The sequence below is a fragment of the Delphinapterus leucas genome, chromosome 12 (genome assembly GCF_059928025.1).
Source record: "Delphinapterus leucas isolate spDelLeu-1000000601 "Yukka" chromosome 12, BTC_Dleu_Yukka2, whole genome shotgun sequence".
NCBI lineage: Eukaryota > Metazoa > Chordata > Mammalia > Artiodactyla > Monodontidae > Delphinapterus > Delphinapterus leucas.
Genome location: NC_143140.1, coordinates 81,965,127 through 81,978,489, shown reverse-complemented (window position 1 = coordinate 81,978,489; position 13,363 = coordinate 81,965,127). Strand labels below are relative to the sequence as shown.

General features: G+C 44.3%; 1 protein-coding gene across 1 annotated transcript in view; it reads left to right on the top strand.

Moving 5' to 3' along the window:
• Positions 1–13,049, top strand: part of RMND1 (required for meiotic nuclear division 1 homolog) — a 42,523-nt gene extending 29,474 nt beyond the window's left edge. The window contains exons 11-12 of the mRNA XM_022559352.3: positions 8,982–9,098; positions 9,975–13,049. Coding sequence (XP_022415060.2) covers positions 8,982–9,098; positions 9,975–10,007 — 150 coding nt within the window. The 3' untranslated portion in view covers positions 10,008–13,049. The remainder of the gene's footprint in view (positions 1–8,981; positions 9,099–9,974) is intronic.
• Positions 13,050–13,363: the final 314 nt, after the last annotated feature.

Sequence of the window (13,363 nt, the reverse complement as noted above, 5' to 3'; positions counted from 1 at the left end):
TGTTCTATCACCACAGAGATCTCCCTTGTGCTTGTCCCTTTATAGTCACACCCTTCCCTCCCCGACCATCCCTAACCGCTGGTAATAAGTAATCTACTCTCCAGCTCTGTAATTTGGTCATTTGGGGAGTGTTCTATAAATAGAATCATACAGGGTGTGACTTTAAAATGGGCTGTTTTCAATGAGTATAATACTCTTGAGATCCATCCAAGCCATTGCCTGTATCAATCCCTGCCTTCCTGTGAGTTACTTAGCCATTTGGGGGGATTCCATTTTGATTTATCTGTATTGTTTTTGAGTGTGTCTCTTTGCATAGATACTTAGTGGTTGCTCTAAGTGTCACATTATACTTACCTAGCTTATCACGATCCACTGGTTTCAGCATTTTGCCAGATTAAATCAAGCGTGGAAACCTTACTGCTCTTTACATCCCTTTACTCCCCACTTTGAGAACTTCATCAGTGTTACAATTTTTGCTGCAAACATCAAACATAATTTAGAAAACTCACGAGGAGACGGAAATCCTATTGTATCTACCCCCGTTTTTCTTCTTTCTGTTCTTTTTTTTTTCAATGATGTTGCAAGATTTCTTCTTTTATTGTTTCTTTTCTGTCTTAAGAACATTCTGTAGCCATTCTTTCAGGGTAAGATTGCAAAAGCATAGTCTCTTAGTTTTTCTTCATCTGAAAACGTCTAGATTTCCCGTTTATTCCTGAAGGAGTTTTTCACTAGGTAGAGGATTCCAAGTTGATAGTTCATTTCTTTCAATACCTACAAATTACTGTGTCACTTTCTTCCGGCCTCCATGATTTCTGAGGAGAAATCTACTATCTCTCTGTGACGTGAATGTCAGACCTTTAATTACACTCCAGCAAGTCTTCGAGGCTCTCTTTATTTTTTTCCTAATCTTTTCAACAAATGGTGCTAGAACAATGGGATAGTCATAATGAACCCTATCCTTTACTTCACACCATTTCTAAATGAGTCAGAGACCTTTTAAATATAAAAGCTAAAATTATAAAACCTCAGGAAGAAAATATAGGAAAAAGGCCTCATGACCTTGGGGAAGGCCAAGATTTGTTAGGGGAAAAAAAAAAAAACATGCACCTTGGGGAATGAATTTGATGAGTTGAACTTCATCAAAACTAAGACCACTGCTCTTTGAAAGACACTCTTAAGAATATGAAAAGGCAAATCACAGGCTGGGAGGAAATATTCTCAATATATAACCTGACAAAGGACTTGTCCATAATAATCAAAGAACTCTTTCTACTCAAGGGGCTTCCCTGGTGGCGCAGTGGTTAAGAATCTGCCTGCCAATGCAGGGGACATGGGTTCGAGCCCTGGCCCAGGAAGATCCCACACGCCGCGGAGCAGCTAAGCCTGTGCGCCACAACTACTGAGCCTGCTCTCTAGGCCCACGTGCCACAACTACTGAAGCCCGCATGCCTAGAGCCCGTGCTGCACAAAAATAGAAGCCACCGCAATGAGAAGCCCGCGCACCACAACGAAGAGTAGCCCCCGCTTGCCACAACTAGAGAAAGCCTGTGTGCAGCAACGAAGACCCAATGCAGCCAAAAATAAAATAAATAATTTTTTTTAAAAAAGATCTATGCACTAAAAAAAAGGAAGAACTCTTTCTACTCAAAAAGACAACCCAGTTTTTTAAATGGGCAAAAGATTTAAACTGACGTCTCACAAAATATGTGAACGGCCAAATGAACATGAGAAGATGTTCAACGTTATTGTTTACCAGGGAAGTGCAAATTAAACCTGCAATGCGCTGTTACTACACACTCACTAGAATGACTAAAATTAAAAGGACTGACAATACCAAGTGTTGGGAAGGATACAGAGCAGATGGAAGTATCATACATTACTTGGGAATGTATGATACTTTACTTGGGAATACTTTACATTACTTGGGAATGTGGGAATATACATCGTTACAGCCACTTTGCAAAAACAGCCCGGCAGTTCCTCAGAAATTTAATTGTTGTGTTACTATACGATCCAGCAATTCCACTCCTGAGTATTTACTCATGAGAAATGAAAACATATGTCCTCACACTGATTTGTACCTGAATGTTCTTAGCACCTTTAGTCATAATAGCCAAAAACTGGAAACAATCAAATGCCCATTTGTAGGTGAATGGATAAAGAAATTGTGGGATAGCCATACAGTGGAGTACCACTCAGCAATAAAAGCGATGAATTACCCATCCATGCAACAACATGAATGAAATCAGGATCATTATGCTGAGTGAAGAAAATCTAGACACAAAAGAATGCATGCTGTTATATTTATAGGAAATTCTAGAAAGGCTAATCTAATCTATAGTTACAGAAAATAGATCAGTGGTTCCCTAGGGCTTGGAGGTGGGGTGGTGGGTAGGGCAGTAGATTCCAAAGGGGCACAAGGGATCGTGGGTGATGGAAACGCTGTGGTGTTACTTACATAGTGTCTATCTGTGAAAAGTCTTCAAATTGTATACTTAGAATGGAAACAAGTGCAGATTACTGTATGTAAATTATGCCTCAAGGAAAACTTGAAAATAAACCTTTTGTGAGAATTCTCTAATGACATTAAACAAAAGCATCAACCTTGATGAGCAGCCGTATTTGCTAGGGACGAATTTGAAAGTGCTCAAGAGTTATGGCTTTTGGATGTCTCCCCTTTTTCTCTTGGAATGAAGATGTTTAGTGGAACCACGACCGTTGGGGTGAAGTATAAAGATGATCGCCACCAGGCAGATGCATCAGACCTCTTCTGATGACCAGCCTGTTGTGCTGAGTTAAGTCAGTAACGGTGGCTGAGCAACAACCAAGGTAAACCGGCTGCCTGGGAAGTGTGCGCTCCAGCATCCTCGCCCTGTCCCCACCCCCATCCTGTGTCCTTCCTCAAATCACGGCACCTTTGATGCCCACGGTGTCCTTCACATGTCCCTCGTGGACAAGAGTACAGGAAAAGAGAACAGAAGCACTGAAGTCACCAACGATGAAGGTGGTTTGAGCAGGAAACATCCTGAGTGTGTGGTCCAGAGGAGGAGAAGTGTAAAGATAGGAACTTACTCAACATGAACACTGCATTTAGCGTGAAAGCCACAGCTGAACGTGAGGAATGTTAAAACAGGATCGATCGTGAACATTGACACGCAGTGAAGTAATCAACTAGCTGGACCAGCATCACAGTGCCAAGTAGGAAGGGGAAACCTGGAGAAAGTGCCTCTGCGTCTTCACTTTGCTGAAGCAGAGGGAGGGTATGTGCCAGGAGGGCACTTGGGGTTCGCTGGGGACAGTGCTCCTCTGAGTGGAGAGGCTTCCTCAGTCCCCAGTGTGGGGAAATTGATCGCAGCCCAGGGAGCAGGTGGAGCAGGTCCCCTCAGTCCCCAAACTGGAAGAGCCCCAGAACAGGTCAGTTCCGTGGTATTTTTCAAAAAAATCTTATGTGAGTTCTGTATAACTATAATGCTGCTGACTTCCGAATCCTTAACTGAGTACCTGGAATAATGCGTACATTGCACTTAATCCGTGCTGTAAAACAAGTGGAAAATAACTCAGGTAGTGTCCTGAAGAATAAAAATAAAGGTCTGTTTCAATCGGGCGCCACTTGCCCGTGTGCTTCTGCAGTACGTGGTGCGCACTCCTGGGGGCGGCAGTTCACGTACCACGTCGTACTGATCTGATGGCACCACGGATTCAGTGCCTTTGTGAGAAGCCTCTCCTCACCTTCTCGGTGTAGCCTCCTCACAAGGCAGGGAGAGAGCACCCACTCTGGTGTCTCTGCCTCTCCTTGTAAGGATGTTAATTTAGACCTCCTCTAAACCTAATCACCCCCAAAGGCCTCATCTCCAGATACCATCACATTGGGGGTTAGGACTTCAACATGAATTTTGGGGGAACACGAACATTCCGTCCATATTACCAAGCAGTCCCTGGAAATCCACTTTAAATTTTCTTTACGAGCTAAAATTTGTTTCTTTTAAATTGTGTTTTATAAATTACATATTTCTTCCACATCCTTATTGGAATCTGTGTAGGAACTGGGGCAAGGTGGCTAAAAGTAGAAGTAGCAGGTATTCAGGGGGGAAAAGGGGATTTATATGAAATTGGAGCTGCACTCGTGAGATTCCCCCTCTCCTTCCTTAAAACACAGCAGCGAAAGAGGTAGAAGCTGCTTTCCCTGTAAATATGTGATGGATACACTCCCCTCTAGAACGCAGGCTTCGTGAAATCAGAGAACAGGATCGTCTTCTTCCTGGCTCCCTTCCCGCTTCTTGGCAAAGGCCTCACATAGAATATGTGCTCCATAAATATTTGTAGAATTAATCAGTGATTAAGAGTTCAAAATGAAACTCACTGTCTTCTCCCAGAAAATGCAGTTGAACCTTCTCTATTTCTGTCTCAGCTAACAGCACGACCACCTGGTCAGTCAAGCAGGAACTTGAAACTCACCATGGTTTCCTCTTTCTCCTTCATCTTCCACATGCAGTCAGAGCATCCTTTCGTTTTCTCCTAAGTGTCATGCATTCATTGCCAGATATTTATTGAAAGTCTCTACGATAGGCCCTGGGCTGGTGAGACAGGGAGGGATACCAAACCGACCCGCCTCCTGCGCCCTGACGGCTGATGTGCATCTCCCACCCCCGTTCACCCTAATACCTTCTTCTTTGTCTCCCAGCCTCTAGGCTGGGCCCTGTAGCCAGAAGACAGAGACATATCTGTCTTATTCACCATTTCATCTCCTCTTCCCAGCACAGTATAGTAAACATTGAACAAATATTTTAAGAGTGGACAAAGGACTCCCTTACCTGCAGAAGAAAGTTGCAACATGATCGTGCTATGTATTCATTTCTACTGCGGCTGCAACAGATTACCACAGACTGACTTAACACAGATGTATTATTTTACAGTTCTGTAGGTCCGAAGTCTGACCTGGGAGTCACTGAGCCAAAATCAAGGCGCTGGCAGGGCCGCGTCCCACTCCGGAGGCTCTGGGTGGGAGCCACTTCCTGGGCTGTTCCAGCTCCGAGGGGCCACCCATTGCCCTTGGCTCAGAGCCCCTCTTCCATCTCGCATCGCTGAGCTCTTCTGCCTGCCATTCCCACTTTTAAGGACCCTTGTGATTGCCCTGGGCCCACCCAGATAATCTAGGATTGTCTCCTTATCTAAAGATCGTCTGACTTAACAAGCTTAATTCCTTCCTGCACAGTCTTAAGTATCCCTTGCTATGTAATACTCGTGGGTCCCAAGGATTAGAATGTGAATATCTGGGGGACCATTACTCTGCCTACCACCTATGGTCTGTAGTACCCCTCACAATTCAGTACTTAACCTTTTTTTAACCTTACCTCCAAGCACTTTCAGGTTTTTCGCTATCTAGCTGTACTTGCCTCCATGCTGTTTCCTCTGCTAGAAATACTGTCCCCCTGGCACCCCACCTTTTCTTCCTGGCACCTGCCTATTTAGAGCCTACTTCACATCTACGACCTCTGTGATCCTGTCCCCGTTTTCTTCTGCTCCATCATCTGTGCGCATGAAACACGTCTGATTCTGTAACCAAAGGACATAGGAAGCATATGTTAGTTGGGGCTCCCTTGCTTGCACACGACAGAAGGCCAATTGGAATGACCTTACTTATCCCCGCGTACTGGCTCACGGGACTGAGAAGCAGGGAGCAGGTGTGAAACGGAATGTGTGTTGCGCAGACGCAGACGGGCCACCAGGACTGTTTCTTGCCTCAGCATCCTCCGTATCCATTTGGCCTCATCCTTTCCTTCTTGGTGGCATTCTCTCGGCGATGGGGGGAAGGGGTGTGGGAAGAGGGATATCCGAGCGACATTTTACTCTGCCTGGCAGCGTCAAAGGACTGGGCCACGTGTCCGTGCTTTGACCAGCCATGTGATGAGGCAACTGGGCCTCACAGTCGGCCAAGCCTGGGTCTTGTACTGACCCCGTCTCCCCCTTGGGCTTTTCGGGGGAGGGGAGAGGGGTTGGTGTCAGGTGGGTAGTGATACTAAGATTGGCAGCATCGTGTGGTCGGAAACAGGGAAGAGTAACTCTCCAAAGCAAGGGGGCAGGAGCGGAGGGTGCCGGGCAGGTAGCAGGTGGCTATGAGGCAGAATGAGGTAAGTTCTAAAGGAGGGAAACAGCGAGGTGCTGTGGGAGTGCTGAGCGAGCAGGAGGTCAGGAAGGGTCACAGAGACCTCGCCTTCAGGCGTGAAGAGGGCGCCACCCACTGAAGAGTGCTTGGACTAAACCATCTGGGGTCATTTCATGTCATCGAGAAGGCAATAGCAAGACGTTCGAAGCTTCTGAGCAGGGGAGTGAAACGATCCATCCTGTTTAGGATGAGAACTCTGGTGGCCCGTGCAGACGAAACCTGGAAACCCCCCAGCCCATCACCACCACCAAAACGACCAAACAGACCAGTCTGAAGAGGTGACAGATGGTTGATGAAAGCCTACTAGGTGTATTAAGAAATGCTAAGGAGAGGATAGACTCAACTCCATACAGCAAGGACAACTGAAGTGCCAGGGATCCAGGAGTGCGGGATAGAGATCAAAGGTTTCTACGCTGGGTGCCCGAGAAGATAGCGTGACCTGCTTTGAGCTAGGGACCCAAGAAGAGGGATAGACTTGAACAGCATGTCAACTATAGTTTGAGAAATGCTAAATTTAAGGTGCCGGCAGGAAAATAGTAAAAAGATGTTTTTTATAGGCAGTTAGAAATTCGGGCAGAGGAGAAATCGGGATTAAGCAGTTAATACTTGGGACTTATCAAAAAAGTTTAAACCAGTGTTTCTCAAAATGTGGAATACATACACTTGTACAAGAGATGAACTTAGGTAACACATGGACCCTGAAATAACATGTAAGCGTTGAAGCAAGTGACACTTCTGTTCAGAGTTGAGGAGAAATGCTTAGCTTGGCTTCAGTGGCTCTTGACCGGCCCTCTAATGTATAATCTACCAAATTCCCAGGCACCAGGCTCAGCTTTGTGTATCCAACACCATTTCACATCATACTGGTTTTCCATTTTGGCAATGTAGTTTCCTTTTAAAATAAACATTTCTAAGGTTGTTTTTGTGGTTTTTTTTTTTTTTTGGTTGCACCAGATCTTACTTGCAGCTCACAGGCTCCTTAGTTGTGGCTCGCCAGCTCCTTGGTTATGGCATGCAAACTCTACGTTGCTGCATGCATGTGGGAATCTAGTTCCCTGACCAGGGATCGAACCTGGGCCTCCTGCATTGGGAGCACAGAGTCTCAACCACTGTGCCACCAGGGAAGTCCCCATTTGTAAGTCTTTTTGACTTTAAATCCAATTGGCACATGTGTATCACAGAAGCAGTGACGGTGGGATGGAAATGACTGAAGTTGAGGAAGCGCCTACACAAACCAGATGGGCAGGATCTGATGGACAGGAGGGACCAGATCAGGACCCTGGAAAGTGTCATCCACAGGCCAGGGGAGGTCCGAGAAGACTCAGGAAAAGAGTGATGGTCGGAGGCAGAACTTAGTCCCTAGGGGAGAAAAAGCCAAAGGAAGTGTGCATTTCAAGGTGTTGTCAAATGCTTAATTGAGATTTCAGAATCTAACCAAGAAAGGGTGTTACTGTTTAGGAGACATCTGGAAGTTTCGGGGGAGCAGAGGTAATATCTACAGCCTCTGAGGGCTAAGGAATAAGTTGGTGGTGAGAAGTGGAGAAAGAAAATGTCTGTTCTTTAGTCAAACTTGAAAGAAAATGTAAAAAAGGGTTGGGTCAGCATTTCGAAGAGAGAAGCTTAAGGCTGAGTATGTTTCTAGACCAAGATCGAGCAGCCAACAGAAATAGGAAGACGAAGAAAGGGAGAAAAGAAAGAGGCACTGTTCTAAACATTTATACAAATTGGTGACTACAGGATTACATGAAGTCTGGAAGCGTGGGCAAATACGTATTATCAGTGTGCTTCCACGTGTTCGCTCTCGTTAGTAATGCTCTGTGCAAAATGATAGTAAATATGGTGCACTAGCACATTTCAGTCAGTCCCCAAACATGCATCTGTGATTTGTCTCAGATTTCCACTGAGCATACCTGCATTCTCAGCCTACGTACCCCAGAAGTTATCAAGGGGAATCCAAAAACTTTTTAAAAATTTGTTTCCAGACTGTGTAATTTCCAAAAGAAAGTGAGATACAGAGAGATTAAGGAAGTATAACTTGCCAGTGGTCACATTCAAGTCTTAACTTCAAAGATTCTGTTTTCTGTGAACCCCTCAGCCAGCTTGTGGGGCATCAGAATGCAGAACCTCTGCAGTTAAGCATTAAAAGCAGCGCCATCGGGCTTCCCTGGTGGCGCAGTGGTTGAGAGTCCGCGTGCCGATGCAGGGGACACGGGTTCATGCCCCGGTCCGGGAAGATCCCACATGCCGCGGAGCGGCTGGGCCCGTGAGCCATGGCCGCTGAGCCTGCGCGTCCGGAGCCTGTGCTCCGCAACGGGAGAGGCCATGACAGTGAGAAAAAAACAAAAAAACAACAAAAAAACCCCAGTGCCATCTAGTGGCGAGTGTGCAGCAGGTCAAGTTTTGTGTTTGCGGGGCTTGGAACAGTTTTAGTAGAAGGTAATCATTGTCATCTTAAGGCCATGCTAAAAGAGTATTTCAGGTTTGCTTTTAATAACTGCTGAAAATCCAAGGGCAGCAACGAAAAACTAGAAATCAAGAACTTTTAGATCTTCCATCAAAGTCTTATGAATATAAGAGCTTCAGTATGCAAAGTATTTCTTGCAGTCAAATCTGTGCATGACAGAACGTCTCTAGGTGGATTCACAGAAAGGAGATAAGTGGCACTGGTAGGCTGCCTTTGGGGAGGGCTGGGGAGCAAGAATTGAAGGAGTGATTTTTCACTGCACACCTATTTCAAACTTATAATTTTGAAGCATGCGACTGTTATCGTAAGTGAATGTTTAAATATACAGGATACTTTGAGATTTTTCTAATGCAGGTCATGAATGAAAAGCTTCAGCACTGCATGGAGCTAACAGATCTGATGCGGAATCACCTGACTGAGAAGAGGACGCTGCGCCTGGAAGGGATGATTGTCATCCTTATCACCATAGAGGTAGGTAACTTTTATGAAAGTAACTTGACAGAAAACAATAGCAGGAAAGAGCATGACTTTGTTCTAAATGTTAAGTCTATTTGGAAGTGAGGCAGGTTTCAAGTGACTGTGGTAATATTTTGAAAATGCATTAAGTATGATTTTTGGAAAAGTTCCACATTTTTATTTATTTTATTTGGCCATGTTGCGCAGCTTGCAGGATCCCAGTTCCCTGACCAGGGATTGAACCCAGGCCATGGCAGTGAAAGTGCCAAATCCTAACCGCTTGACCACCAGGGAATTCCCTCCACGTTTTTTTCTTAAATTATTTGCTCTTTTTATTTATTTATTAAATAAATTTATTTTTGGCTGCATTGGGTCTTAGTTGCACACAGGCTTTCTCTAGTTGCAGCGAGCGGGGGCTACTCTTCATTGTGGTGCGCAGGCTTCTCGTTGCGGTGGCTTCTCTTGTTGCGGAGCACTGGCTCTAACGGTGAGGGCTTCAGTAGTTGTGGCGCGTGGGCTCAGTAGTTGTGGCGCACAGGCTCATTTGCTTTGCAGCATGTGGGATCTTCCTGGACCAGGGCTCAAACCGATGTCCCCTGCATCGGCAGGCAGATTCTTAACCACTGCACTAACCTGGGAAGTCCCTCCCTCCACGTTTTTAAAGATGGCATTTAGGGCAAGTTCTAGCTGTAAATGTATAATGTTCAACCCAACACCAAGCACCTGTGCCTCAAATCTGCAGCTTGCCCTGTAATGCCCTGTAATAACAAAAAAGTTATTCTTAACTTCGGGAGCATTCTTCATTAATCACGACCTTAGAAAAGTCATTTTAAGGTTTGTACCAGTGATTTGCCTTGAAATTATTAATACTTCTCACTTTTTATTTGTAAGGTAATGTTTGAGCTGGGACGAGCATTTTTCTGATTAAGTGACGACCAAAGGAAAAGTGTCATTGCAAGATATATTGAAGCTCTACAATCAAAAATAAATGCTCACCTGTTGAGATTAATAGGTATTTAATTTTTTTAATCAAGAAATTGTCACAGTGATCTTTTTCAGTTTCTCAATGTATTGCTGCTTGAATAAAAACTATAAAGAATCTGGCATCTGGGTCTATAACACTGACAGTTTGAAAGGATAATGTTCATTTTATATTTTAAAGAACTTTGGATAATCTGGGCATCTGGGGAATTTGGGCATTGCTCCTAACCTTTCCCCAGGGAATCCCAAGCTTGGCCCTAAGAAAACCATACAGGAACTCCAAAGTGTTGAAATTTATAAAATAAGTAGGCTTGAATGGCAAAAACGAACTTTGTATACCTGTTTATTTTTAGGTGGCGTAATTTGAGTCTGACTGCTCACTGGCACTTTCCTTTTATTAATCAATACTTTCCATCCTTTCACTACCAAGTTGGGTCAAAATATTCTTCCCACAGAGGAATATTTTTTTTAAGTTTCTCACATACTCAGGGAAAATTAAAAAATACCAAGTACAAAGAATTTAACACTTATGTGCTTACCATCTTGAATTGATAATTAACTTTTCAAAAACAAAGTCCTGGGGCTTCTTCCCTGGTGGCGCAGTGGTTGAGAGTCCGCCTGCCGATGCAGGGGACGCGGGTTCGTGCCCCGGTCTGGGAAGATCCCACATGCCGCGGAGCGGCTGGGCCCGTGAGCCATGGCTGCTGAGCCTGCGCGTCCAGAGCCTGTGCTCCGCAAAGGGAGAGGCCACAACAGTGAGAGGCCCGCGTACCGCAAAAAAAAAAAAAAAAGTCCTTTTTATCTTCATTTGCCTTATTTTTACACATATCCCCCTGCCCTACTACCCTCTCGCCATCACAATGACTTTTTCATAAGTTATATACATATCCAGAGTATTACTGTTCTAAATTGGGACACTGTCAGTCACTTTATAGCTTGTTTAACTGCTAAATGGTATACTCCCAAGAGAATACACATTTATCTGTACCCTCACTGATGACATTCATGTATATATTTGCTGGAACAGTGTGAAGTTGCCCATCCTGGTGTCTTTCAGTGCACCGCAAGAGTTCTTCCTGAGTACCGGTCTTCTATTTCAGGTACCTATACCAAGGACTATGCAACATGTGGGCATAGATAATTTAAGAATTGCTTTCTAGGGCTTCCCTGGTGGCACAGTGGTTGGGAGTCCGCCTGCCGATGCAGGGGACACAGGTTCGTGCCCAGGTCCGGGAGGATCCCACATACCGTGGAGCGGCTGGGCCCGTGAGCCATGGCCGCTGAGCCTGCGCGTCCAGAGCCTGTGCTCCGCAACGGGAGAGGCCACAACAGTGAGAAGCCCACGTACCACAAAAAAAAAAAAAAAAAAAATTGCTTTCTAGGGACTTCCCTGGTGGCGCAGCGATTAAGAATCCGCTTGCTAATGCAGGGGACACGGGTTCGAGCCCTGGTCCGGGAAGATCCCACATGCCGCGGAGCAACTAAGCTCGAGCGCTGCAACTACTGAAGCCCACGCACCTAGAGCCTGTGCTCCGTGGCAAGAGAAACCACCGCAATGAGAAGCCCGTGCACTGCAACGAAGAGTAGCCCCCGTCCGCCGCAAGTAGAGAAAGCCCGCACGCAGCAACAAAGACCCAACGCAGCCAAGAAACAAGTTTTTTAAAAAAGAAAACTCATTTCTACCTTTAAAAAAAAAAGCTTTCTAGATCAAGTTCCACATCAGCACTTTCATAAAATCGCTGTGCCTGCACTGTCACCTGTAAGCAGCGTATCAAGCCTGTTCTCCTTTCCCATTTTCCCAATCTCACAATGTACAGAAGGCATCTCACCCATCTTCAATTTTAGTTTGGTCCACTATATTTTAAAACCTTTAAATATACTTAACCTGCATTTCAAAATCTTTAGAAAGCCAAAGGACAATTTGAAATACTGGTCAACAGAGCCTTCTTTAATAAGAGGGGCCATTTCCAGTAAAATTTTACTCCAAGTATCAATGTGTACAATTTGCTGTCTGGGTCAACTGTGTAATTATAAAATTTTAGTACAACAAAAAGGAACACGAACATTTAGTGCTTTATGGTCATGGCAAATTAAAATTTAACATTTCAACTTATACACAAATACGTAACAAAGAACAAAAAGACAGTGAGACCTTCAAGCATAAAAATTTATTAGGATAACGTTTTGTGGGGGAAATGTAACAAATACAGTTTTCAAGAAGAAAAAGGAAGGTAACACTTGGATCGTTTACTTACGTTTAAATGGATCACGGTGGACATCAACTTACTGTATTACATTCCACTAAGATATATTAAAGATATAAATTATAATTTTATTGTTTATATATAATTTAAATATTTTAAAGTATCAATACTTATGTCAGAAATTACACATTTTTCAAGTATTTAAATTTATGATAAAAGCTTCAACTTTATATATAGAGTTTTTTTAATTATTTTAGGTATAATACAAACGTAAAAGTTGTTCAAGATCACAGCTTCTCTCAGAACAAAATGTCTGTGAGGATTAATGGAATTAACATATGTGAAGTTATGAGTTAACTGTTAGTACAGTCCATCTGCGTAAAAACCCATATATGATTCTGAGAGTAAATGAAGGCTGAATCAAATCCCCAGGATCCCCTTTGAATCCTTAGTTAAGAAACATGTCTGAGGGCTTCCCTGGTGGCGCAGCGATTAAGAATCCGCCTGCCAATGCCGGGGACACGGGTTCGATCCCTGGTCCAGAAAGATCCCACATGCCGCAGAGCAACTAAGCCCGCGAGCCACAACTACTGAGCCCGTGTGCCACAACTACTGAAGCCCGTACACCTAGAGCCCGTGCTCCACAACGAGAGAAGCCACCGCAAGGAGAAGCCCGCACACCACAACAAACAGCCCCCACTCACAGTAACTAGAGAAAGCCCATGCGCAGCAACGAAGACCCAATGCAGCCAAAAATAAAAATAAAAAAAAAAAAAAAAAATATATATATATATATATATATAGCTAACATAAAAATATGGACCTGGGACTTCCCTGATCGTCCAGTGGTTCAGACTCCTCGCCTTCCACTGCAGGGGGGCACGGGTCTGATCCCTGGCTGGGGAACTACGATTCCTTGCAGCAGTGCAGCCAAAACAAAGAGAAAGAAAAAAATGAAAATGGACCAGAGTGCTTCTTAAACTCACTCAAATGAAGACTTACAGAGGACAACAAACTAGTATCAAATACCTCTCTGATGGTTCACTAATGAAATCTGAGGAACTGGAATCCTCCAATTTCCTTCAAGTGGCCCTT